Source organism: Athene noctua, chromosome 3 (assembly GCF_965140245.1).
Source record: "Athene noctua chromosome 3, bAthNoc1.hap1.1, whole genome shotgun sequence".
Taxonomy (NCBI): Eukaryota; Metazoa; Chordata; class Aves; order Strigiformes; family Strigidae; genus Athene; species Athene noctua.
In genome coordinates, this window is record NC_134039.1 from 49,197,525 (window position 1) to 49,224,892 (window position 27,368).

The 27,368-nt window shown below is 39.2% G+C and overlaps 1 protein-coding gene across 22 annotated transcripts in view; it reads left to right on the plus strand.

Moving 5' to 3' along the window:
* The window catches only part of GRIP1 (glutamate receptor interacting protein 1), a 344,230-nt gene that overhangs the window by 258,350 nt on the left and 58,512 nt on the right, over positions 1 to 27,368 (plus strand). For 15 of the 22 annotated variants that reach the window (XR_012633414.1, XR_012633413.1, XM_074902912.1 and 12 more), the window contains 5 exons: positions 292 to 427; positions 1,361 to 1,506; positions 4,937 to 5,041; positions 5,887 to 5,962; positions 7,325 to 7,470. Coding sequence is in view for 20 of the 22 variants with exons in the window: in XM_074902912.1 (XP_074759013.1) it covers positions 292 to 427; positions 1,361 to 1,506; positions 4,937 to 5,041; positions 5,887 to 5,962; positions 7,325 to 7,470 (609 nt within the window). In the remaining 2 variants the exon portion in view is untranslated. The remainder of the gene's footprint in view (positions 1 to 291; positions 428 to 1,360; positions 1,507 to 4,936; positions 5,042 to 5,886; positions 5,963 to 7,324; positions 7,471 to 27,368) is intronic. The other 7 variants (XM_074902919.1, XM_074902908.1, XM_074902924.1 and 4 more) reach the window with 1 other exon arrangement.

Here is a 27,368-nt window from a genome sequence, read left to right on the forward strand (position 1 = left end):
TTTAAAATGTGGAAAAACTACCTTTAATTGTACATGTTGCTGGACTTTGTATTTATTGGTTCTGAATAGTATATTAGCACATTGGTGTCATTTTTTATAACCTTTTACAGAACATAAATCTCTGATTTATCTGTATGCAGAGTCTTGCAGACAGCAGAGACTCTCCAGATGTAGACGTTATTTCTTATTAACATACACAATTATTTTCTTGGGAAGTAGTTGACATTTTAGAAAGGCAACATCTGTGTTATCACTTAAATTTTAATAATGCTAATAATTTTCTTTCAACAGAGGAATTCAAGGGCTCAACAATAGTTGAATTAATGAAAAAAGAAGGCACCACCCTAGGGCTTACAGTATCGGGTGGAATCGACAAGGATGGGAAACCAAGAGTATCTAACCTTCGTCAAGGAGGAATCGCTGCTAGGTAACCACATCTCAAGCCACAAAATGCATTATAAGATGTGATTGCTTCAGAAATACATACCACATCAGAAAGGTCACTAACAAATATGTAACTGGATGCATCTATAATGGTAGCCTATCAGACCAGAGAAGCTCGGAGAGAAACAGCAACAGCTGGTCCTCCTCTTCCCTCAAGGCTACTTTGACAAAAGCTAAAAATACCAGTGAGATATTTGAAAGTCATCATAAGACTTAATTAAGTTTCTTCTAAATTCTATACATCTTATTTCTCTATTTTTTTGTCCTTGAACAAAAACTTGAGAGGAAAAGCCTAAAATACTGAGGGGAAAAAAATGGAAAAACTAACCATAGTACTACCATAATTCATTTTTTTAAAAAACTGTTTATCAGCTGGTTTTAAGATTTAAAAGAGTCTAAAGTCATAGCTACCTTGCTTACTACTACAGTGGAAACAAAAATGCTGATATTCATGAATGAAACAAGTCAAAAGATAAGGGTTAAACTAAATCATTTGAAGTAACTGAATAGAACATATGCTTTTGGGCAGTGGCCCTTCTCCTGTAGCTATGATGTTAGCTATGAAGGCAGCTATTGTCCAAAAAAATAGTTTTGGATGCTTCCCAAAGAGAGAGAGAAAGATGGGGACACAAATAAGATGATTTCCCGGATCCTATACCCTAACTAGTCAAATCATCCAACTCCTTTATTGTACTGCTGGTTTTGTACATCAGAAGTTAATAATGCAACAGTATTCTTTTAATATTTAACAAGCTAGACTAGATTAAGATCCTAAAATGCCACTTCTTGTTTGAAAGATCAACTTGCTTTAATCTAGATGAATGGAAAAATATTTCTTACCATCACTATACAGTAATTTAAAGGATTTAGTTAGTTAGATCTGTTCTTAACAAAAGGAATGTGTAATTTATCCTAGGAGTGACCAGCTGGATGTAGGCGACTACATCAAATCTGTGAATGGAATCAACTTGACCAAATTTCGCCATGATGAGATCATCAGCCTGCTCAAGAATGTTGGCGAGAGGGTTGTTTTAGAAGTGGAGTATGAGCTGCCTCCAGTCTGTAAGTAATAGCAGAGCAAACTGAAACGTGTGCAGAATAGCAGACATTGCCAGCAGTGAGATAGGCATGGTTTGTGATCTTAATTTTTGATAGTGGTTGTTTTCTTACATTTTTTTCCACTGCTTTATCGCAGAGCATGGAAGCAGTATGAAAGAACTGACTGTACAGGGGAATTCTCTCAGAGATGCTCAGCTGTTTTAGGAGCATAGATCCAGCCAATGGCAGAGCAGAGTTGTCAACCGCCACTATTTGTTTATTTGTTTACTGTTTTGAATACTGGGAATTAGATTAAATAGATTCCAGGGCAAGAGAATCCTTCTTGTTATAGTAAGATCTTCTGAGATGAGACCAGTAAATATCTGCGAGTTCTGCCTCTGCCTTTTCCTTTCTTCTCTTCACTTGCAGCACCCTCCTGCTCTCACAGATAAACAACATACTGCTCTCACAGATAAACAACGTACTTTGGGACTTTTCCAGTCTTTGCTGACATTACTTTTAGGCGACATCTCATTTCTAGCGCAGAAGACCCAGTGGGATAGACTGTAGGGATACATAAACCTGCAAGAATTGTGTGACTGGAACAAGGACTTCTCGCTGAGCAGGGCTTCAAAATACAAGGTTATGCTGACACTGAAGTCACAGAGTACTACTGAACATCTTCCTCGCCTCTCCTTTGCTCTTTCTTTTTGTGCTTATGTCTGTGATGCTGTGTCCGTAGGAGGAAATCAGTGGGAATTGAGGCTATTGGGTATGAAGTGAAAGCTAGAGTAACAATGAGTTGGAAACCTGGGACCTAAAGTCGAGGAGTGAGTGGCAGGTGGCTGCCTGGCACCAAGGGGCTTGCACCAGCCACACTTTTAAAAAAGTGTGTGCTCCTTCATGCCACTTACTGGAGGGGAGAAGATATGGTTTGCTGGTGTTTGGCCTGAAAAAGCTGTGGAGCCAGATAGGAAGACTTTCATCACAATGGAAGCCAAATAATCCATCACTGTCTTTGGTGCTCAGAAGAGGATGAACTCTCCACTGCTTTCTAGCAGCTGGAGAGTTAGTCTAATTGCATATTTGGTTGCTTTTATGACCTCCTGACAACCACCTTAATATGTTTTAAATGTTCTCTGTTGATTAGTGTTCACTTGTGGGAAGGGAATTTCATGTTCAAAAACACAATGTTTGAGATGAGGAAGTCAGCTGAGTTCAGAATTATTTTGCTGGAGATGTCGTTGTTTTATGAGCATTGTTTTCTACTTACTCAAGTGGGCTTCCTTCTGTTTCACCCACTTTTGGCGTAAGTGCCACTACTGTCCACTGAAACAGGATTCTGACATGCTAAATTACAGTAGCAATGGTTACTTTAAGTAATGTATGAATTTCTGACCCCTTCATACATAGCATAGCTAATGAAGTTGGAGATAGTTCGCAGCCTAGTTGTTGCGATTAATTTCTAGTGAACAAGCTAGACACAGTGCCTTCATTATATGCAGAAGTTTTCCGGCTGGTCACATGGTGAAGTCCTGCTACCTCCTTCCATGACCCATAATGAAATTCTACTGTTGTTCTCATGGCTATCCTCTCAGAGAAAAGACTATCATGGTTTCAGAGTGGGAAAATGTCAGTTTAATAATGATGGATTAAATCTGGTTGAGCACTAGTAATCCCACTCTCCCTTGTACTTCCTTCCTTGTCTGGCAGTGTTCACATCAGGAGCATCCAGCTGCTGTTTACAGCATGAGCCACCTCACTGTATTAAACTGGAACATGAGCCATGCCTGCCTCAGATCTGCCTTTTGTTGTGGCTAAAGGCTAAGGACTTCTTTTCCCTCCCAGGCTGAGGCTGGGGTGGAAGTACAGCACCTGAATGGTTGGTGCCCAAGTGGAAGGACACTGTGCTGTTGTTCCCCACTGCTAAACTACATACAAGATTCATCTGTCCCCAGTGGAGGTTACAGGCCACACCAAGCAGATTAGGAAGCATGGATTCATCTTGAGCTACATGAAGGGCCACTTTCTTTTGGTAGGAATGAAGGCAAGAGTTGTCTTCTTCTCCCATAATTCAGTCCTTTTTGGTCAGTAAAACATTTCTAGCTATAAAGGAAACAACCGCATGGACTTCAGTAACACGGTCCTCATCTTCAAGCTGTAGCTGGAATTACTGCAATACCGAGCAGTGCTTTGGAGGGCCATCTTTCACCTGTTTTCCTAAGGAAATGAGATTTATGTGATTTGACTGGGGGGTTCTTCTGGTTCCCTGCAGTAGCTTTTTTAATAGGGATCAAAAGACTTAAAAAACCCCCACGTTACAGTATGTTTCATGGAAATAGACACTTGAGTGAGACCCTGAGCAGGGGAGTCCTCAGAGAGAGAGACATTGAGCACTGAGGGGTCACCACTTCTTCCTGGGGCCTTTCCTGGCTGGCAGCAGATGCCTCCCCAGCTGTGTAGCTTGTGGTGTCCATTGCGCCCTCAGGGTATCCTAACAGGGGATGGGAGACTTTGATGATTGCAGGCAGGAGCATTAAAAGACATGTTTTCATTAGTTCTGCTGCTCACAGAACAATTATTTTATAGAGGTTGGGTTTTTTAATCTTTATGTGCGTTGTGTTTGCCATATCTTACTGGAAGCTGGGAGGTGTGCGTGTGTGTGATTTTGCCCAGTGTCCTTTTCTCTTTGGAAAGGGGAGTTCTTACACCCTGCCGAAGTTTCCTGTAAAAGCTAATAGTAAACTGGCCTCTGGTCTCTTAGCAGCAGTAGTTTCAAATTCTGTAAAGTGGATTATCACACCCAAATGTGTTGGTCTGTGCATTAGACTTCTCACCTCCTAACCCAGCTGTGCACCCCTCCTCTAGTGCCGACAGAGAAAATACTATTTTTTTACTGATTAACCAGGGATGAGGGAGTGTGTTACATTTTGAAAAAGGGAAAAAATAACAAACCCCTACAATACAAAATACTTTTTTCATCTTAGTCTAGTAGTCTGAGATTAGAGGTGTACACTAAAAATTTCTGTCTTGACTGTCTTGACAATGCAAACAAATATTTTCATGGCTGAACAACCAACTTCATAGGTGGCTTTAAGAATTTAATTTGTCATTTTTACATCTCACTGTATATTTCCATCTTTTCTAGCTCTCTTTTGTAACTATAAGAAAAACAAAATGATGCCACAATTTAAACAGTAGGGCTTAAATTCCTCATCTGTTATATGCATCTATGGCTCTTTTTCCAAATCATTGGCAATCTGCGAAATATCCGGCCAAAAATTCTCTCAAAAAGAGGATGAGTTGTATTTAACTACAGGTCTTTAATCTGACTGTTCTGTAGTTTTTTCAGTTGTATGATTGGAAACACAATAGCTATCTTAAATTAGGAAAGGTGCAAATCTGTGTGCATAATTAGAAAAATAATAATAATAATAATAATTAAGTTTTGGAGTCTTTATTTTTTTTCTTTTAGCTGTTCAAGGATCAGGTCTCATCTTTAGAACTGTGGAAGTTACTTTACATAAAGAGGGGAACACTTTTGGATTTGTAATAAGAGGTGAGTTACTAAATTTGAATTTATATTTTCTAAATCAGAAAAAAAGTGATAAGTTTTTATGGCACTAAGAAATAATTTCAAGATTTATGATTTACAATTTGTAAAAATCCCTGTTATATATGTATTACATTTTCCATACATTCATATACTGCTTTTATGAACTGCTCTAATTTTTGATTATGAAACAGTAATTAATCAACTATATCAAGAACATGACAAACTTCATTTCATGTAAGACCAGATTCTGCTACCACTGAAATCCACAGGAAGATTGTAGTTCTTAAAAAAGATTCACATATAGTATTTGTATAAATTGAGTGTGAAATCTGATTAATCATGCTGATGATCTGAACTGTACAACAAAAGTAGTATCACTGACTTAGAGAATGGAAGAAAACATGCAGCTGTTAAGTAATATACCCCAATGATGAATTATTAGTTTCTTCAGGGAAAACTCTTTATTTAATCTGTAAATTCCTTATGGAATGGCCACTCATTATTCTGAGTATACATGAAGTACAGATATTTTTTTCTTTGTACAGAAAACATTGCAGAACAGTAAATTTTCACACTATCAGATTTGCAGAGTAGAGGTTCTAAGAAAATAATATACAGGTATTAAGAGTTACTCTGTAGAAATATTTTGTCATCAATACCATACAGTAGGTCAGTTTTATTTAAGATAAAATTGAGTGGAGGTTCATATTAATGGCTTGGCGATTTTTTGATCTTTTTAGCCCATCTGTAAGTGTGTATGCTGCAAGATTTAGGCTTGCCTTTTGGAAATGAGCTTTCATAAAAAGCATAAAATGAAGGTGTGCTTTCTCTCACTTTCCCCTTTCTAGGTGGAGCACATGATGACAGAAATAAATCTCGTCCTGTTGTAATAACATGTGTTAGACCTGGAGGGCCTGCTGACAGGTAAAATTCATTTTTCACTGGAGTGCATGTGAAAGAGAACTGGAGAAAGGTGAATTATTTGGGACAGAATTTAGGATTTAGAATGAAGCAGATATATATATTCAAACCGTTCCCTTTGAAATTCATGCATTTAATTTTAAAAATAACACTAATAGGCAGCCACAGAGTCTCAGTACATCATGGGGTGTGTGAACTTTAATTTAGTATGTTGCATGTTTCAAGACTTTCCCATTAAACACTTTCAAAAATCAACCTAAAATAATTAGAACAAATGCCTGCAATAGATGAGAGCACATTTTTTTACAGCCTTCAGACAACTGGTGTAGCTCTTTAATTATGATTTTTATACTCTAACACCACAATCTTTTTCTCTTGCACTTAAGAAAAATACTGTCTTGTGTTCAGGTGTTGTATTATTCTCTTAAAACATTTGTACATACCTACAAGTTCACACATAACTTCACCTGGACAACTTCTGAGTAGAGATTTTTTTTGCCCAATGAACATATTTGTATGTAACACCATCTTGTATCTATATAAAGAAAGAATATTCACTTTATTTATATGTATGAATTATATTTCTTTAAAAGCAATTTGTGTTAATGGTTATTAAAGAAATTTAAAGGGCAGTTTCTTTAAAGCAGGCAATTTTCTGTGGCCAGTGTTGACATTTTTGACCTTGGAAACATTAACTGAGAAGCAAACGTTTCAAGACAGCATTTGTCTTTTTTCACTCCCTTTCTTCCCACTATCATTTCCCTTGCTTCTTTGTTTTTCTCCCAGTTCTTGAGCTGACGGTGTTAGTAATTCATTTTCTATTATAATTCTGAATACATTATGAGATATGCCTAGGAGACAGTGTACATTTCTAGCCAAATTATCTGTAGGTAGAAGGAAAAGAAAAATTGAATTATCTAAGTAAGGAATATTTTTGAAGAAAATCAGTATAAATGGACATCCATATTTTGCAATCTATTTCTGCACCCATATGTTTGCACCTCGTATTTATTTTAAAGAAAATATTGGGAGAGATGTTTATGTATGTATGAGAGAGAAGTTGTGTGGACAAGGCAGAAAGAAAGCATATGTTGAAGCAGAAGCTATACTTAGTTGCAATTTAACATGACTTGATTATTTAGCTGTGTGTTAAGCCATTTTCCAGTCGCTGACTTTTCAATTAAAGCAATTTCCTTTTCACTGCGCCCTCTGAACGTTCTCACCGTCAAAGTAAATGTTAAGTGTTAAGGCAAGAGGAATAGATGTCAGAGAGGGTACCAAAGGATTACTTTGCATAAAAATGGTATTATCTCCAAATCAATTTATCTTTATTAATATAAGATCATTCCTTTAATCTCCCTTCAGAGAGGGCACAATCAAACCCGGGGACAGGCTGCTGAGTGTTGATGGGATCCGACTGCTTGGAACGACACATGCTGAAGCCATGAGTATTCTCAAACAATGTGGACAGGAAGCGACTCTGTTGGTTGAATACGATGTCTCAGTGATGGGTAGGTTGAGAAGGAGGGCTTTAGTTCTGGGAGCCATCTGTGATGTTTTGCTGCCTGTTCTTGATGAGCCATTTTAGAAGTGATTGTGACCTGTTACGCTTCTAGTAGCACTGCTATTCCCTTCTGCACCATATCATTAATCTTGGGTTCATAAGGAGGTGAGCAGTATTTTACTGTAATTTAGCATTCTGACATTTCATGGTTTGTAGAGTGAAACCATAGTGTGGATTCTAGCAAAGTAACTTTTCCAGTGACTAGTTTATAATAAAGGTTAATGAAGTGTAAGCGTTTCTGTGTCACATGAAAGAGGGGTTTACTTGCTCTTACAGGAATTCTTTTGCCTTTTGCCAGTGCTACTAGGTGGCCAAGACCTTATTAAAAAGTCACAAAACTGCCACATAGAAAAGAGTGGGGAAGAGAAAATTTGTTAAGAAATGCAGAGGTGGCAAATCATGTCTTGAAAAATGAGCTTAGGCTTTGTACAAACTTTCACTGAAGTTACTGAAGATATGGGAGGTTTTTTTGAAAGTCAAGGAGAGCAGATGATTTTTCACAACAGATTTGGGATTGAGTTATTTCCATTTGTTTTGGAAAGTGTCATATCCCCATTTTTGCAAGCTACAGAAAATTCACAGCAGCAAGAAATAGAAATACTCACCAGTCACACTAAAGTATTTCTCTGTTTGGGGATCTTTCTTTTCCTCAGTTCCACAGTCAGATTTCTAGCCCAGCAGTAAAGCAGCCTCATAGGAATTTGTGAAATAGCACTGTCAACTTTAAAGCCTTGGAAAAGATTAATACTTAGAAGAATAACGTCAGGTATTTGTCTATTCTGGAACAGCCTTCTTTGTTCTTCTCCAAGACACAGCTGGGATTGTTTTTATTATCTATCTATCTATTTATCTACCTACCTACCTACCTACGTATCTACCTTTACTTAACTATCAAGAATGGAATGACAGGTTTGCATGGTGTCTGGGAGACCTGTTGGACAGTCATGCAAGGTTCACATCCAGAAAGGTGGAGAAAGCTCAGCATCTGAGCGCAGGAATCTCCCATGCAGAAAATGAAAAGGTGGGTGATCTTGTAAGCTGAAGAGAACTAGAATTTAGGTGTTTTCCTTTATTTCTTCTTTTTCTTTGGAAGATGATGGATGACCACACCTATCTATCATCACAATTGAACCCAGATTCTTCATACTCCACTTTCTCTAAGAGCAAGATCTCACTGAAAAAGAACCCCTGGCTTTAGACAGACAAAGTTCCCAGTGAGGCTTTCACTACAGAGAAAACTCCCATCACCATTCTCCTGTATACCTCAGGGAGGGAATCAACCTCAATTTCACACAGGATCTTTTAGAAATCTTTGCAGGTTTGTGTGAGGACAAGACCACATGATAAGTAGCTCTGTTGTGTTAGAAATTGCAGGTTGTTCAAGGCAAGAACCTTCTTTTCAGTGTTATCTGGGTAGAGCTCAGTGCAGGAGGATACAGAACTGAAAATTACAGGCTTATAATTGTATAGGCAGTACCTACCAGTCAGTATCTTCATGTCATTCTGTCTCTGAATAAACTCTGCGATCTCCCTTTTGTTCTCAGTAACAAATCTGAATTTGTTGTTCCTGCCTTCCTGTCAATGAATGTGTTATCCTGTGGAAACTTAGGGAGGTAGAAGATCCTGTGACTTGTGGAGTCAGAAAAAAGGAAGTAAGGAAAGGGGAGTCAAACACTGGGAAACGTATCAGATGGTGTCTGCTAGTAGAAATAAGGAGGGAATCCAGTAAGGTTTCTTTCTAATGCATTATGATTTTGTTAGATTTTATCTAGCCCCCAGTAGGTTTTGACTTTTTCCAGTTTGTATGCCCTGCATAGTTTTCTGGCAGTGATGTGAAAAATTCTGTTGGGAAGCTTTCTTTGCTTTTTGCAGTTATGTTATGACCATGCTGCAAAGGCTGAAAATCACTCATCCTAATCCATTGATTCCTGGGCCAGGAAAACAATGCTCATTTGAATCTTCCCTTACTTCTGCTCAAGAGCAGTGAAGTCAAAGTTGGGAGTAACATGAAAGGGAGGATATGAGCCGTGAAGAGAAAGATAAGAATTACAGAAATTATACTCTGTTCCCTGACTCTTATGTTACCCAAAAGGCAAACTGTTTTTAATGACACCTCAGGGTTGATGTGAATATGAAAATAGGCTAGAACAAGAGGGAGACTCTGGTGGTTTAAGCCTTGCCAGGACTGGAGACCACGTTGCCATTGCCCCTCCCCCACCCTCAGCCAGTCAGGCTGGAAGTGAGGCACAAACCCCGGGTTAAAATAAGAAGAAATTTAATGCAACAGTGTGATAAGCAATCTGAACAACGACAGTAGCAATGATAACAACAATAAACAGCAATAACAGTAAACAAGACAAAAGATATACAGAGAAATACTGCAGAGGTTACGGACAGCTCACTCGCGTGCTTCCCGTCACCAAAGCCACAAAGGAAAAAGTTCCTGGGCTGCCACGCCCAGACCTGACATCAGCATGGTATGAATAACCCGCCTGGAGATCCCTTCCCCCTCTCTGCTGGGGAAACTTAACCCTATCCTAGCTGAACCACGACAGAGAGTATTGGGTAAGGTGGCTTATCAACAACTGATGCTTGCAATTAGTTTAGTAGGTTAGCCTGTTGAGAGGAGGCAACAATTCAAAAGTTATATATGCCTGGTGCATTCTATAGCGTCTTCCCAGTATAAATGTTCAGTAAAATGTCTTACTCCTAGAAATATAATTGTACCATTACTTGCTTTAATATCTTCTCTTCTGTTAGCCGATTGTTATATCCTGTAAAGTAGCATTCCATGTGGCCAAACTGGAAAGAGCCATAAAATATATTCTGAAAGCATGAAATTGGAACTTGATTTGAAAAGGTTACACTAAAAGAAGAAAATAATCCTGAACTATTTTTCAGCTACAGTCCTGTAGTGTGTAACTGACTTTTTATACTCGTGTAAGCATAAGCTGTTTCAAAGGTGCTATATTTCTCAAAGTTTAGTTCCTTTGCCTGAAGTCTTCAAGAGGTCACCTGGGAAGCCTGTACATTTTATTGTTTCTGGAACCCAGACAAACTGGAGTAAAAAAAAAAAAAAAGCATCAAGGAGTTCTGTGCAGGGTAATTAAGTATATATATAATGTAGGAGATGTGGCTAGTCCCATAGTTCATAAATTGCTGCTGCTGAGCTTTTGAGCAATCTACTTCTTAAATCTTGGATGTTCATGCTGGGGTAATTTTTGCACCAAGGATACTGTAGTTAAAGAAAACTATTAGCTATTGCCAGGACTTTGACACAAAAGTACACTTTTGTTAGCTGTTTACACCTGACAGACACAACATCTCTCATCTCTTCACTGGGTGTTTCTTAGTTCAAACCATTCTGTGGTCTTCAGGAACATATTGCACGTGCAAATTTCATGTGTCTGGCTTCTTTAACAGTTCTGGCATTTATTTGAGCCAGAATAGACTTGCTGGTATGTGGCATTCTGTAATTGTTCTCAGCAAAACAAGTATATGATCAGGTTTTTTTTTAGTCCCAAGCTACCAGAGTCACCCTGACATAGAACTGGTCAACTTCAGCTAAAGCAACATCCCCAATTTTCCGAACTTGGTGTTTACCACTGATACAACTTTCTAGAAAGGGAATTATTCATGCAATTGTTTTGTAGTAAATCTGACAGCAGTTTAACAAACACTGTCCAAGCCTTTAGTCTCTTTTAAGTTCACACATTCAGAAACAAACAAAAACAAAAAGAAAAAGCTGTAACAATTTTATGAGAGACCGTTTAAAGAAATCTGCCTCACCCTTTAGTATTTCTGCCTGACAAGAAGAGCACTGGGGAGAGAAAGCTTTCATAGTTTAAACATCAGGTGAGATGATCTGTGATCCAGTGTAGACTTTCAGTAATTTGTGCAAGACAAGAAATACAGGAGAAAAAAAAACTTAGGGGTTGCCCCTTGAGTTTCATAAAGCAGTATGACTCAAATGTATCCAGAGCTGTGGAGACCTTTAAGAGCTATAGAGTTTTACTAGACCAAGGAACAGGAGCTCCAGAGACTCCAAGGACAGATTCAAGATCTTCATAAACCTGATAAATGATGCAAGACCTTGAAAGTTGAAAGGAAACCTGTAGGATTCCGCACTGCCTTTTCCTTCTGATCCTTTATAAACTTAAAATTAACATTCCCTTTGTCTCTAAAAAGTCTTTGACAGAACAGATAGGTAGCGTGCTCTAGCATTTGACTGCAACTTCAGGTCTCCTGGTTGTCACAGAGCAATAGACCTAGATCCCTTGAAATTCTAAATATGAATTAGTTACTTAAACCTTGAAAGAGCGCTTCCTCTCTTATGTTGCTTCAGAGACAGATTGAATGAAAATTCATGTGCAAAGCAAAGGTCACGGTAGCTGAAGTATTACTCTGCTTTAAATACTGCTACACAAACACATACACAAATTATGCTAGAAGACAATGTTTGAAGTCAAAAAGTTGAGCATGCCAGTTGGGAAATGTCAGGATTGAGATTGCCTGCTTAGCTTCTGTCCAGCTAGATATGCATGCAATACAGTCACAAGACCCACAAGAGAGATAATAACCTTCTTGTGCAGCTATTCATTTTGAATTTTCTTTCTGTCTTCGGTATGAGAGCACAGGCTTATTGAAGGCACTGCCTGGATCCTTTTCTGAATGCAAAGTTATTAATTTCCTGGTGGTTTTTTCCTGAGGCCCTAATCCTGCCATAGTTTGAGTGCTTCAGGCAATATGCAGATCTCAAGGAGAAAACCTCAGTGTCCCAAGGTCATTCCAAATATTTTGGCTCTTTCTTGAGGCAGAAGATGACACAGACATATCCCCCTCTAAGAGTTCCAGAAACATCCACTCACGGATAAGTCACTAGGTAAAATGTGGGATTTTTTTGTCTCTCCTGGAGGCCAATGCACGATTCATGTTGATGTTGTGCAAACTAAGCAGCTATTTAAATGTATGTGCTATGGCACGTTAGTCTCTCATCTTACTGTACAAGTTCCTTGTTTATCAAACACATTATTTGTGTTTTCTGCTGTCACTGCTATATGCCTGTATCAGGGACATGAGTAATAAACTGACAGTCAGGCACGGATGTATACAATAAGTAAGTTCTCTCTCTCTCTCGTATGAGCTTGTTAGGATTTCATCTAGCAAAAGATACATGTTTTGGGGTATGACATCCTTGGCACCAAAAAAGGCTTTTTCCTTCAGAGAAGTCTCATGCTTGTGATTTTCTTCTGCTGTTGAGTTTTCTGGCTTTCAGGACTGCTTGTTTACAATAGCAAGTGGGGGTTATTCCTTTTAACCCTTCATCTCTCATGCTGCTACTAAATATTTATGATATGCTGACTTCATTGAGTCTCATTATGAGCCTGTAAGAGGATTGGTATCTATCAGTCAGGCATCAATTCTTGCTTGCTTACCTGCTTTAATCTATTCCATTTACTTAGTTTAAAAGGAAGATAAATACCTTTTCAGCACCTCTTGAGATAAATAGGTAGCACGGAAACCTAAGGTAAATAGGCATTATAATTTAGAAAACAGCATTTTGGGCTGACAAATTCAAAACACGGTTCTTGGTTCATCAGTGCTTTTTGTGATCAAGAGATACTGCTGCTGACTGCTAATAGTGAAACAAGAAAATGCTTGCAATTAGTGACCAATACAGTTTAAATGTCCTTTCCAGCCTTTACAGAAATTGTGACAGAAAGAGAAACTGGTACTTCAAAGCGGCACTCAGATGTCTCCTCCACATTACATGACCTTTTTCTCTTTCTTGCAGTTACGTCTTTATGCCTTACACACCTGCCACCCAGCTCATTCACTGCTAGCTCCCTCAAAACTTACAGTGCTTTGTCTTAAGGATAGGACACTTGTTTCATCATGAGAACTACTGAGTGTGAAAGAAGTGTGGAATGGCACCTTGTAAGAAAATAGTATTTCTCCACCTAATGAGTGGTAACATAGTATTGCATAAGCAACTGTTTCCCAATATTTGTGTGAGCTTACATCCTTCAGTGTTGACATGGTTTTATGTACCTTTACCCATGTTTCTCTGTGGGAAAAACTTTATTATGCCTGTACACACATAGTTCCTCAAAACATTGTGAACCATTTAGCTCACCAGTCTGCTCACTGTTAGCCTGGTTATCAGACCAGCGGTGCAGCACAGTACTTACGTCCTTCCTGGGGACACATGTGAACAGTGAGTTTCAAAGATGTTTGCTGACAGCAGATAACAGCATAGGTTCAGGATCCCTTGTTCCTTCCAGTCTGTTTCATGCAAGCGTGATGCTTTTTTTCCTTTATTCTTTGTTCTTATCCTGGTTCCTAGCTGCATTACTGTCTTTTTTCCCTTTCCTTAGTGACCTAGTTTGAATTTTCTTTTCCAGAAGGTCTTAAATCCCTAACATGCTAATCCCTTTCCTTACAGCCTAGTTTTTTCTTCTGTCTTTTGCCAAATAATGCTTAGGTAATTTTCCAACAAATTTCTCTCACACTGCTGATTTCCTTGCGTGAAGGCCTCTTGCAGTTTTCATGCCTGTCCTTCTTTAGCCCTTTCTCCTGTTTCTATCTCTTAGCAAACCATTCCCAAGTTTCTTGTACTGCCACTTCTTTTCAGATTAATCACCTTCTCACATCAGTTCCTCCCCTTCTTGCCCAAAAAGTCCTACTCTCCTCTCCACCTGGCTTTTCTCTTTATTCTCTGTTCCAGATCTGTCAGGTAATGAAGACACACAGAGAACATGAATTTTCAATGTAAAACCTACATTCTGTGTGGAGGCAAAACAGTGTGGTTTTCCCTAATGATGTTCTCAGACACAGCTGACCTGTTTCAGCTGAAATAACTAAGGGAAGAAAAAAAATACAGCCTGAGAGAGGTAACCATCATAAGAAAAAGTCACAACAAATGTTTGAACTGTGGCCAAGTTGTAAGCATTTAAAATCAATATGTTTTCATGAGAGAAGTCTGTGATTCCCAAGTATATTTGTCCTACAGAATTCTTTTACTTTCTTTTTTCTGCCTGGTTATGATTTGTGGTTGCAGTTTGATAGCCATGTTGGTAGCAGATGATTACAGAAGGGAGGAGTTGTCATGTTTTACAAGGATTTTGTAAATCTTACAGATATTTCTTTCTTTACAAACTTCTTGATAATCACTGAAGAGAAATAAATGGCATTTAGCTGAACCATATAAGTTACAAATTACTCTAACAGGTCCAATTAACATTTTTCTCTAGTGCTTTTGAAACCACGGCCTCATTAAAAGCAGCTTAATAAACATTGCTTTGTATGGGAGAAAAAACTATAAAGGTGAAATGAGATGTCCCTGTAACAGAAAACTAAAAATACAATTTAATTGTCATAAATAACTAGGAAGGGGTGGAGGAGTTATTAACTTCCAAGTTCCACTTTCTATATGAAAATATTCTGGTTTACTTACTGGATACTGAGAGTAATGGACAAATTTGTCATCAAACACTTGTCAGGAGGGTGAAAAATATACTTGTATGCAGTTAGTCTAAATATTGTACAATTCAGAAAAAGAAGTCTGAAATACCTGATGCGTTTCCTGATGGGCATTCATTAAAGTAGAGCCTTCCTAATCCATAATTCCTATCTCCTCACAAAGCACGTGGTCGGAATTTTTGGATGCTATTTCAAGGATTTGGATCCTCAAATGGAAGCAGCCTTTGCCTATTAAAAATATGCTATTGTGCTTCTTTGAGTAAGTATTTAAAAACAAATGATGGAAGAAGGAAGTTGCGGTAATAATATATCCTGTCCACCACTCAGGCTTTAAACAAGCAGAGGGAAGGAGCAGATAACCTTGATATATATTTAGTAAAAGATGGGAAAAAAGGATTGATCAAATCTTTCCACTTTGCATGAGGGTTATCCAGATGTGCCATGAAATGCAGCATGAAAGAAAATTGATATCTCTATTACATGCTTATACCTCTGGTCAGCTGGAAGTTAGTCAAGAGGTCTTTTAGTAAATTGACTTACCTGTTAGTTAGCGTGCTGGTCAACAGCAGAATAGCAAGGATAATGAAGTATCCTGATTTGTGCTGGTCTGAAAAAATTATTGGGCAGGTAGCTGAAGTACTTAAATTCAGAGTGCAGGTGTGACAGTTTTACAAAGAGGATGATAATTAAGCTTCTTGAAGATTAAAGGATGTGCCACACAATTCAATACCAGACAAAATCATTAATCAGAAAAAATCCAATTAAAAAAATTCAGCCTTGGATTTGGTTTAGTGGCATTGCAGTAATCCGAGAGACTAAGGAATAAGGGACAGATTTTATTTTCTTTATATTAGAGAGAACTTGGGCTGTAACCCCAGAAGCTGTCTCTAAATAGACCCATCTCTAAGGAAATAACAGCCGGAGCAAAGTCTCCATCCCTGCCTCCATTCCAGGGAGAGGAAAACATTAAATGTCTCCCAAGAATTTCCCTGAGGGAGATGTTTTAAAAATACAGAACTGAACTACTCCATCCTCTTGACTTTTTTTTCATGGGTGTGACACACCCAGACTGGCAGTTTAGGGCAAGGGGAGAAAATCCAAGAATCCCTCAGATCATTTCCTGGAACACCTGTACTGCGCATAAACTAAGGGGTTAAGTTGGGATGCAGTAGGACAACTTTTCATCCCTTTACACTAAGGTTCATCGTTCATTCATCACTTTACAGAATGTTTATGCTGAAAAAGGATGGGTTTTAAAGCATGAATATTTTCACACATTTTGCCTGAATATGAACTGCCTCAATTAATGGTGTTCTAGTGCAAAACTGATTTGAATGAGATCTGAAGCAGATCTTGTGAGATTGCACCACGTAGCATTCAGCACATGGGAGATGTGTACTGCTCAGAGAAGACAGTACTAAGGCCTGTGAGATGGAAATGTAGGTAGGGGAAAAAAAAAATCAACATCTAAGCTGAATGAGTTTGTCTTGAAATCAGCATAGTTATTCAAAAATAATTTCACCAGTGCCACATCTTACAACATGATCTTGTTACACAGAATTACACTTCCAGTGGTGTTGCTTAGCTATACAGTGAGTGAAATGTTACGTTCTCTGTGCATTTGCAGTTCAAACCTCATTCCCCTACAGTAATTTTAAACACTCATAATAACCTGTCTTTGCATCTTTTTCCTAAATGCTTGGTTACCATGCTTTGTTCGTTTAAAGAGATCATTTCATAGCCTATGAACTCAATATTTATCAGAGTGGTTTGGGGAAACGATACTGATAAAAATTGATCTGTGTCTTAGCCTATGTTCAGCCAAAAATATCACTGTATTTTTCTTTTTTTAATCAATTTTTTGGTGATTCATATTAGTGGTGTTTGACCTTGTGAGTTTCATGATTTTCATTTGTAAGGAAACTAACCAGAATATTCTGGCAGCTATTATTTATTGGTCATGTTGCTATTCCTTGTAGGTGCTGGAGGACTCTAACAAAATTATGTTTCTGTGATAATTGAACGTGCATTTGAAATAAACTGAAGGCAAGCACCTGACTGCAGGTTTCATTTAAATCTTACCTGTTTTCTTCTTGGAGGAGGAGAAGAGGGTGGCAATGATTTTATGAAGAGTACTTATCTAGACCATTCACCGGTTTCATCTTTAAATGCAGTTCTGACTCTAGCAGAAAAGTCATGGCTCACTGCAGCCAAAAAAAGAGTGTCGAGCCCTCCTGAAGAGATGAGTAATGAAGGATATGACAGCTTCCCAAGGTTACAGGTAAAGCTGTGGCAAGCTGAGATTTCTTCCTTCCTCGTTTGCGCCTCCAGACATTTCTTCCCTGGCTGATAGAATTGCATTTTTACATGCAGAACCCACACCAGTAAAAAAGCACTCTTTCTTGGAAGTGAGTCAAGTCATGTGGTGACCCAGACCTTCAGGTTAGCTGCATGAAATTGGAAGCAGAGTAGTGCTTTGCCAATAGATGAAATTGGTTGTAGGGCATCAGAGGCAATGAGGCTCTGGGGAGAAAAGAGGCAGACAATGAAGGAACAGAGATAGGGATGTGCATGAGAAAGAAAGGGCTTTCTAGGGTAAGGTTTCCTATTGTATTAAACACAAGCATCTATAACCCATAGTGCCTCTGAATTACAGGGCTAGTTTCACTTCTTTCTGGCAGATAATCCAAAGGTTATATATGTGAAAAGGTGGTAAAATGTACACGCTGAGACAGAGCTTTGGGACTTGTTTTATATTACTTAGGAAGTCCCTCAACACTTTCTTTAAAAACTCCTAGTTGGGTTTTTCTTTATCCTTTAATTTATATTCAAAAGCTATTGCTGATTCAGGTCATCTTGCCTGAGTTCTTAATTGAAATCTAAAGGCTTCAAGCAACTTAAATTAAAAAAACAAACAAACAAACCCCCCACAAAACCAAAAAAACCCCAACAACAACAACAACAAAAACCCATGTGAACTGGAGACTCACTGAGCCTGCGGTTTCCCCTCCGTCATTAATATGATTTTGGCACAGCATCCCCCATAGCTGCAAAGAAAATTTAAAACAAACTCTCTCTGCAATTCTTCCTGCCATTTTTTGGCTTAGAGAGGCCACCAGCAATTTATAACTAGCTGTTGTTATTCACATTTAACTTCCTCATTTTAAAATAAATGCTTAATTCAGGTATCACCCTGGGACTGCATTTTTAGCTGAATCTATAGTTTCTTGACTGTTGAGTATGCTCTGCCAGGTGATTCTCTCCACAGAATTTAGTAGTTTTTGCATGCTCGCGAAGCTGCATCTAATCCCTAGCCTTGTCAGTACTGCGGTGTGCTGTCTTCTGGAGTATTTTGGATGAGAACTGTTGATCCTTCAGGTCAGCCATCAGGTAACTCATGAAGTTAGCCAAGACCTGGTCCAAGCCTGTTTGACTCAGCAGGAAGACTCTTATTGACTTCAGCTGGGATTTAAAATACGACTCAAAGGAGAAAAATCTAGCTCTTGTCCTACATTTGAAGAGCTTTGTTCATAGGGATATAAACAGCAGAGTTGTGCATCTTTGACTGTCTCCTCAGTTCTCATCAAATGGACACCAAGTTTATACCAATAAAAATGTTTTCTGCCAGCATAGAAGTCTTCTAGTTTAAGCACTGTTTGCACCACTAAATCAATGTTTTATTTCATCTCCAGTATCTACTTCAGGGATTCTACAGCCATTTCAAATCTGAAGTGTAGAAAAGACCTGTATTACAAAGACCTAACTCTGATGCAGATTATTTAAAAATAGTGATGTTTATACTGTTTAATTGCACCCAGTTACCACTCAGTCTTCTCCTGTCTACTAATGAAAAGACAACATTCCAGGCCCATTTTCTCTTCACTCATTTGCTGATATTTCTTTTCTGGTCCTTCAGCATTAGTGTGGGAACGAGGTGTACATGCATGATATTACCAGTTTTGTGGTAAGTTTTATAGGTCATCCCCGCTCGGATCTAGATCACAGCAAAAGTCTTCACCCTCAGTATGCTAAAGAAACTTAGGTGAACAGCCACCGTGCATTTACTTTCTGTCTTTCATATAACAGACCAGACTTCAAATGTTAGCATTTGATGTTATAGATCATGTCAAGGCATTGGTGGTGCTGGTCTATCCCAGTGCATTCTGCCATTCTTCAGCTGATATGGGTGTGGAAGGAGTATCGGCTGCTATGTTTACACAAGAAAACAGCTACAAAGGAAAAGGAGAGAAGAAACGATCTGTCCTTTCTGTGCTTCTTTATGATTCCCCCTTGCAGGAGGAATGACTTTTTTGAATCTCCCATAAACTGATGATTTAAAAACAAAACAAAACAAAACATGATTTTTAAATGATTTTTTAAAAAACCCATGATTTTAAGAACAGTGAAAACTTCAGCAGTTTATGCTGGTTTTGTTGTGCCCCTCTTCCTCATTCCCCCAGGTAACTGCCTAAGTCTGCAATTTTTTTAATTTCTTTTTTAAGCACTTTCAAGCAAAGTTGTTTTGCCATTTCCTGGAATGAGTTTAGAGAAAGTTGTTTTGCCTATGATGAGAAAGTTGGAGAAACTTTTCTTTGTGAGGGTGTATCTCTTTGTAGCACTGGAACACTGACATGCAATTCAACAGGTACTGGTTGAGGGAGAGAAAGCCCTTTTCAGGAAAGTCTCTTCTGCTTATTCCAGTGAAAATCCACCCAGATTTAGCTACATTTGGAAGTCTTTGAAAGGATACAGCTCAGTGTGCTCAGGAGAAGCAGCATTTTGTGACAACTTTTGCAAAAGATTTTGTGTATATTGTGGAAAGCTTTTCCTTTATCTTTGCAGAGTTCTTTTCAGTTCAGATTTTCGGGGATGGGAAATGCAAGAATTGAAGATGCCCATCCAGCCTTACTCAGATACCTTGGAGTATATATGTTATGATATAGATTTTAGCTGGAACAATTGCATACATTTTTTCTTCATCAGTCACCTGTTCCGTAGTACTAAGTGATCTGAAAAACAGTCACATGAGAGAAATGTTCTAAAGAATAGCTCATCTCATCTTCGTTGAATGGGAAAACTATGTAAAAAATGTTGTATGCCTAAACTAAGGCAGGTGAAACACATTTTTTAAATGCCACTTTTTTTCTGATGGTTGTAGAGAGAATTTAGGCCTCTAGCTCAGGTGTAGCTACCTCAGGTCTTTTCTACAGTTGCCTGTGTTTCAGTGCAGTGAATCCCAGTGGAGATGTTTCAAATCATCCTTTCTGGACTACTGGATGCTTTCGACCTTCATTTATTTGATCCTCATTTGTTTATCTATACAGTGGGGAAAATACCATGCTTTTGCTCTAAAGGGTAGTTAGAAGATAAAATCAGTAATAAACCTGTGTTGTAATGAATATTCAGAGGCTGCACCATACAATAGCTCACATATGCTCAGAGAAGGTTGAGAACACTGTTTAGTAATTAAGGCATGAGCATGGGAAAAAAAAGAAAAAAAGTGTTGCTATTCATTAAATAGGCACTGTTTACCTTCTGCATGAGGTTCTTGAAGAAGGAAGAATATGTGATTATTTAATTAAAGAAGGGAAGTAAAAATAATTCATCTACACAATATTCATTCTGGGGTTCATTAAGTTTAAGTGTTTTGTGCCCACATGGTGACCATAATATTATCCTTTTCATGTCATTCAGTTTGTAAACAGACAGTTCTGAGCTTTCTTTTTACCTGCATATATTTTTGTAATGATTTATATTGATGTTCTGCTGATTTTAATCAACTCATTTGGGTTTTTGCAGTTTGCATAAGCACAGTCTTTCTGTTATAGTCAGCTCAGCAGTATTGAATGGAATAGCCTTCTTCAGAGCACTGTGACCTCTAATTTTTCAAGATCTTTACAGCTTAGGCAAATTTAGGTGGATTTCACAGGTAAAAAAAAAAAAGAAAAAGAAAAAGAAAGGAAACACACCCAGAAAAGGCTTTTCACAATTCCTCTTCTACACAAATTCAGTAATTACTGAATTACAAGTCTGTGTACATTATGAGTGGTGGAACATCTTCAAAAAGAAGAACGTCATCAGAGAGGGACATGAGGGGACCTGGAGTCCCTCCGAGCCTGGCAGCAGGAGCTGCTCTGGCAGGAGGTAAATGGCTTGTCCCACGGCAAAAGCAGAACCACATAGGAACCTTGCCAGGGGTGACACTGCCAGAAAGTTGTCAGTCTGCCTACTCAGGAAGCGGATGAAAGAGTGCACTTCTCATTGCTGCGACTCTTATCAGTTATGGGGTGCTTGGGTTTCTAGAGGTTATTGTTTGGGGTTTGGGGAGAAGAAACATGGGGAATTTTTTTGGCTGGAAATACATGCTGCAGAGAGCAGGGGATACAGAGGTCTTTTACTTCAAATGTGTGAATGCTCCCAGTAGTGCTGTTTCTGTATTGCTGTATTACTGAACAAACATTGGGAAGGGAAAAGCTGGAAATATATAGGCAACAGGTAAGCAATCCTGAGTTATTTTTGCAGTGTGGGATCAAAGATCTTATGTTCAGAACCATGGCTTCTGTGTTGGATTTGAGGGCAATTTACCTAAATTGCTTTTTCTGTTTCTTAGAAATGTTTTTGCTGAGCTGCTGCTCAGCAATACCAAAGCCGAAACAGAGGGCAGTTAATAAGCTTGTAATAAGACAGCTGTACTAGGTCATAGATTATTGAAAAGAGACCAGTTTTGGGGGGAAAAAGTGGTACTGATAGATGAACTTGTAGCATCAGAAATTCGTATTGTCTGTTATGGACAACAATGTAGAGTTTACTTTCATTTTTCTTCTTGTTTATATTCACTGAATAGGCTTGGCAGATGAGTGTTTTAGGCTAGTGTGAAACCTCCTGCCTGTTCAACCAAGCCAAATCGTTTGATTTCAGTGTTCAGCAGCACACCCGAAGCCAGCTTTCCAGGGGAAAGACTGCACTTAGCTTGTGTGCAGAGGTCACTAGTGCATGCAAGTAATAAGTAATCATGCATGTATGAGACACTATGGCTCAGTACAGAGGACGCTTGAACAAGGTCTAGTCATGCACCTCGGGTACACCAAGCAGCCCAGCCACATGGGAGTGGGGCTGCGCTTGGGTCAGCCACCCTGGTGAGAAGCAGAAGTGGCTGTTACAGGCCCAACACCTAACTCGTGTGGCTATGCTGCTTCCAGGGCTTCAGCTCCCACTGGCATGGTGGGGAGACAGGCACAGCTCAGGTACCTCACTACCACAGTGTTGGTATGTCCTTCTTTGCCTCAGCTGTTTCATGTGCACTTTCTTATCAAGATGTCCAAACTGTCCAGGGCACACCTTTGCTCTGAATGCTTTGGGATTATCCAAGATGTCGTTATCCTGGTAGAGACAGAGGCAGATGGGAATCGTCAGCTTGACACAAAGTTTGGGTGCTCTCAGTGTTTGTTCCCATCTGTCAAGTGCTGGCAGTGAGGGGCTATGTGCTCTGTAGACTTTTGAAAAGAATCTATTCCTGTCCTAATTATTACCGTTCCCGTCAGATGGAAACTTAGGGTCGTTATGGCAAATAGACATAATTTATGAGTACTGCAGTGTTACAGAGGTTCTCAAATAAGCAATTAACCACCAAAAATTAAAAATTTATTATTAACACAATTAACTGGCTCTCCATAAATTACAGGTTCAAATGTCTGTGAGAGGAGAACAGAAGAACTTTTTAGGGTTTAACAACAACCCAAAACACAGAACAAAGCACAACTCCTTAGGGTTTGACAGCAACCCAAAACGCTCTGTCACTCACCTAACAACCTGCTCAGGGCAGCGTCCCGACCCAAGGCCCCTCGAGGAGTTTCCTTGGGCAGCGTCCTGACGCAAGGGGAGAGTCCTCACCGCAGCTGCTGCTCCAGGGGTCGAGCTCAGAATGGCCCCAGGGACTCCATTGATGCCCAGGCCCGATCTGACCTGTGGTCAACGGCGGCTCCCACTGACCAAAGGCCCCAACTACCGCAAGTCCCCGAGAGCAAAGGCAGCCCCGAGCTGCTACACTTCAGCAGCCAAGAACCTCTGCTCTCCTTGGGCAGGTGCACCTGCCACATGCAGCACTTTATATTACCTGTAGTAGTGTGCGCTTACAGGCTTACTTTCGAGGCTGGCAGATGTAAAATTGGACACACCAGCTGTGTCTTAGTTTGCAGGCAGAGATGCAGATTTTGTTGCCCTTATTTGTTCTGTTTGTTGTGATTAGTCAGGTACAGAGTCATGCAAGAGCTGCAGTGTTTTGAAGAAATTAAAGTTCTTGTGTATTTCATTTCCTTTCTTACTTACAAGAAAAATAAGTATGAGAAGTTCTTTTTGTACATACCTATCTGTCTATCGGGTTGCCCAGAGAAGTTACAGATGCCCCATCATTGGAAGTGTTCAAAGGCAGGTTAGATGGGACTTTGTGCAACCTGGTCTAGTGAGAGATGTGCCTGCCCATGGCAGGGGTGTTAGACTAGACGATCTTCAAAGGTCCCTTTCAGCCCAAACCATTCTATGATTCAATGGTTCTGTGATTTTATCTATGCTTTGTGCACTATAGAAAACAGTGTTTTGTGTTGCAGGGTCTCAGCAGAGGACTTTACATACTATTTGCACTGTTTGCAGGGTCTTTCTTGTTTTGGGAGATAGTTTTAAAAAGTAACTACTTGTGAGTTCCATTCCTGGAATGAAATGCAGGCAAGATTCCATCACTGCTGACTTCTGCAAACATTCCACAATCAAATCTAACGCTATATAGTGTTCTAGGGCAGTTTTCAGGAGCCATCCTTCAGTAGAAAGATGGTGTTTGAAGCCCAGGTTGCCAAACTAACCATAAGGTATATTTATAGGCTCCCAAGTTGGGAAACCATGGACTGCCATCAGGGGTGGAGATTTGAGTTTTCAGTAGTTCTTTAAGTGCCATCTGAATTTACTATGTAGAAACTTACTATATTAATTTTCAAGGTAACAAAGGAAGGAAATTGCAGAGCCTGAGCTTATTTAAAATGCATTCAGACTAGCCTCAAAGAGGCAGATCCAGGATCTTCTGTACAGGCTCCATCCACCATGTCCCCTCTCTGTTGTAAATTCAGCTATAGATAAATTGGGATTTAGATTAACAGGGTACACAAAAAGAAAGATACATATAAGTTAAGAGATCGGGAATTAATACAGCTTTTGAGCAGAGAAGGGACTTAGTCAAAATGAAGGATGTCTGAGCGTGAAACAGAGTTAGTAGGAAGAAGGAGTGTCCCAAGAATTGGGGAAAATCTTTTGAGCAAAAAGGGTTTGGGCAGGCTTTTGTGGTCTGAACATGAGAGAAAGTTCACATGTGGATTTTGAGTATATCCTCACTCACACTGGTATCAGTGCTTTGAAGGTGGGGATGGTTCTTCAGCTGGTTAGCAGGCATTTCTGAGCTGAGAAGGATGATGGGGCTAGGGTTGCAAAGTATGACATTAGGTAAAGGTAGCACCTAAGCTTTTGATTTGAAGAACTTGACTGAATTAGAGGCATATAAATGAACTGCATGAATTAGGCAAGAAAAAGAAAATGGAAAGACTGTGCCAGTCAGTTGACAAGAATATGAAATGGCTTGTGTACAGGGGAGGAGATAGGTGTCACATTCATTCAGAGAATAATGTCTCCATTTTCCATTCTGAGGTTGAGAGGTCCCTCTGATTTCACTATAAGTCATTCTGCTGGCGTCCTCTTGAAATTGTTCCTATTTTTCATTTTTGAAATCTGATTATTCTAAAGGTGAGAGGGTGTAAGATGCCATTGGTGGCTTTTTTCCTTAACAGTAATTTCCTGCTTTTCTGTGGACTCTGTGAGCTTTCTTTCAATTAGTAGCCGAGCAGCTACAGTGCTGTGCTGTCATTGGCAATAAGGAAAAGACAGTACTTTATATTTTTTTACTACTGTTTTTGACCCTTTAATTCTAGCTGAGCAGATTAAAATTAGAACAACTGTTGCTCACTTTACAGCCTGCCTAAAACACACAGATACTCCATAATCAAGGGAACACTAGGACCACTGTGGTGGTTTAGGCCCTGGCGGGACCGGAGACCACATTGCTGTTGTCCCTTCCCCACCCTCGGGCCGGACAGGCTTGAAGTGATGCACAAACCCCAGGGTTGAAATAAGGAGAAATTTAATACAACAATGTAATAAATAACAATCTGAACAACAACAATAGCAATAATAACAATAATAAGCAGTAATAACAATAAACAAGACAAAAGATATACAGAGATACACCACAATGGACACAGCCAGCCTGCCGCACGTGCTTCCCCGGACCAAAGCCACAAAGGAAAGCTTCCCACGCTCTAACGCTGTCAGCATGGTATGAATAACCCAGCTGGACATCCTTTCCCCCTGCTGGGGAAACTTAACCCTATCCTAGCTGAACCAGGACAGAGCACACATATCTTATGGTAGGTTATAAGTTGGGCCTTGGAGAGTGCCACTGATCCTTTGAACAAGAACAATATTTAATTTTTAAATAGTTGCTATATTATTAAAGAAACGACCATCCTCACTGACCAAATACTGCTTGCAATATGTAATGCCAACTTACTCTGTTCCAAAATATATTTTAGGGTAAAGCCTCACATGTCATTAAACTTATTAATATTTTTTGTGTTCTAGCTCTCAGGGGAGAATTAGAAACAGTCAGTGACTTTTAGCTTTTCAGAAATCATTATCAGAGCTTGCTAGCTGGCATTGATTCTAGTTTTCCCATAAGATCTGAGATGAAAAAAGGTTACTCTGATAAATGAAGCATGAACAAAGCCAGGGTGCAAACATTGTGCAGTATTAGTATAACAGAATACCAGACCAGTACTGTGCATCAGTGCCCTGTGTGTGTTTCATGACCTTTACAGTCACAAAAGTATGAGGAATCAAATAATACTGCTCTGAGTGACTGAGAATGGTGCAACCCAGCTGTAGGGCATCTTGAATGTTGTTCCTGTGCCCTTCAGACACTGCAGAAGTTTTGTTCCTGCCTTTCTTCCTTGCTGCTAATTTGCCTCTCAAAACCATTGACCCATGATCCCAATCTCAATTTCTTAATTAGATCATCTTAAAAAATATGTAATTAATATTCTCTTCTTTACAAAATGGAGATTAGGGATTTGTTAAGATCAGACTATCTTTGGAGTACAAGGAAAGGATATTACATAAATGAGCAGCCTGCCACCCCAAAAGATTTACTATCTAAATAACCATCAGTCAGCTCTGTGTGGGTAAGGGAGACTTAGCCAATCACCTAGTTGGTGTTAAATGTGAATGGTGTTAAAAGTGAATGAAAATATGCTTACAAAGGAAATTTAAAATGTTAACAAAATAGCCTAAGGAATATTTTAGGATGTGGCAAAAAAACAGTGCTAAAAGTGGGTTTTTTCATCTCTCTGCATCTGTGACCTGGTGAACTACAAGCCTGGAGAAAGAAGGAAGGTGTTAGTGGAGAGAAGCACAGGGGAAGGAGAAGGGTGGAGAACAACTTCCCTACACTCAGCAAATCTTTCTCTTGCACAGTAAAGTAACTAGCCATTCCTCGTTTTGGCTCTTGTTTTGCTGAAGGCGGTGGAAAAGGCAGACAGTTGGAGGAGGTTGGCCACCTATCACTAGGGCAGTCTCAGGGAAACATGAGAAGGGAAACAGTGAGGCCACAGTACCGTAGACGGTCGGGAAAACTTTAGGTGTATCAGTCTTGCAGAGCGTTTTAATGGACACATGGACACAATGTTCTTTCTGGGTTGGTGTTCATTAAAAAAAAAAAAAAAAAAAAGAAAACAGAAAATCCTTAAGAATACAATAAGCAAACCACATGGAGTATGACAAGATTCATTAAGTGCAATTTAAGATACTGTTTGATAGTAACGAATAGTCTGTCAGTTAATGAAAAAAAGTGGATGTGAATGCACACAGAATCTCTGAGTGCTTTTATGTTGCTTCACTATCAGCTGTAAAGTGCTGTATAGTCTGTATGGAAAGTGTCACTGCTAAAGCCATAGGTTTTAGAAACAGAATTCATCCAGTTTGTTGGAGGTTCTGCCAGTTCTTTAGGTTGGTTACCTGGGCTCAAATTTGTTCAGTTGGCCATGGATTTTAAGTGCCCTGTGAGAAATGTATCGACTCTGATTTTTGCATTTCAGCAATCTAGCTTTGCAAAGGAATGGCAAACAGTCAAAGCTGTCTTGGTGATAAACCTATGGTATGTCTGACACCTGAAATTTTGAGCCATTCATGGGGAAAAAAAATATTTTAATGTTTCAACTCCTGCTACTTCCTACAGAAAATAGGGGTGCTAATCCCTAAAGTGCTGATTCTGAA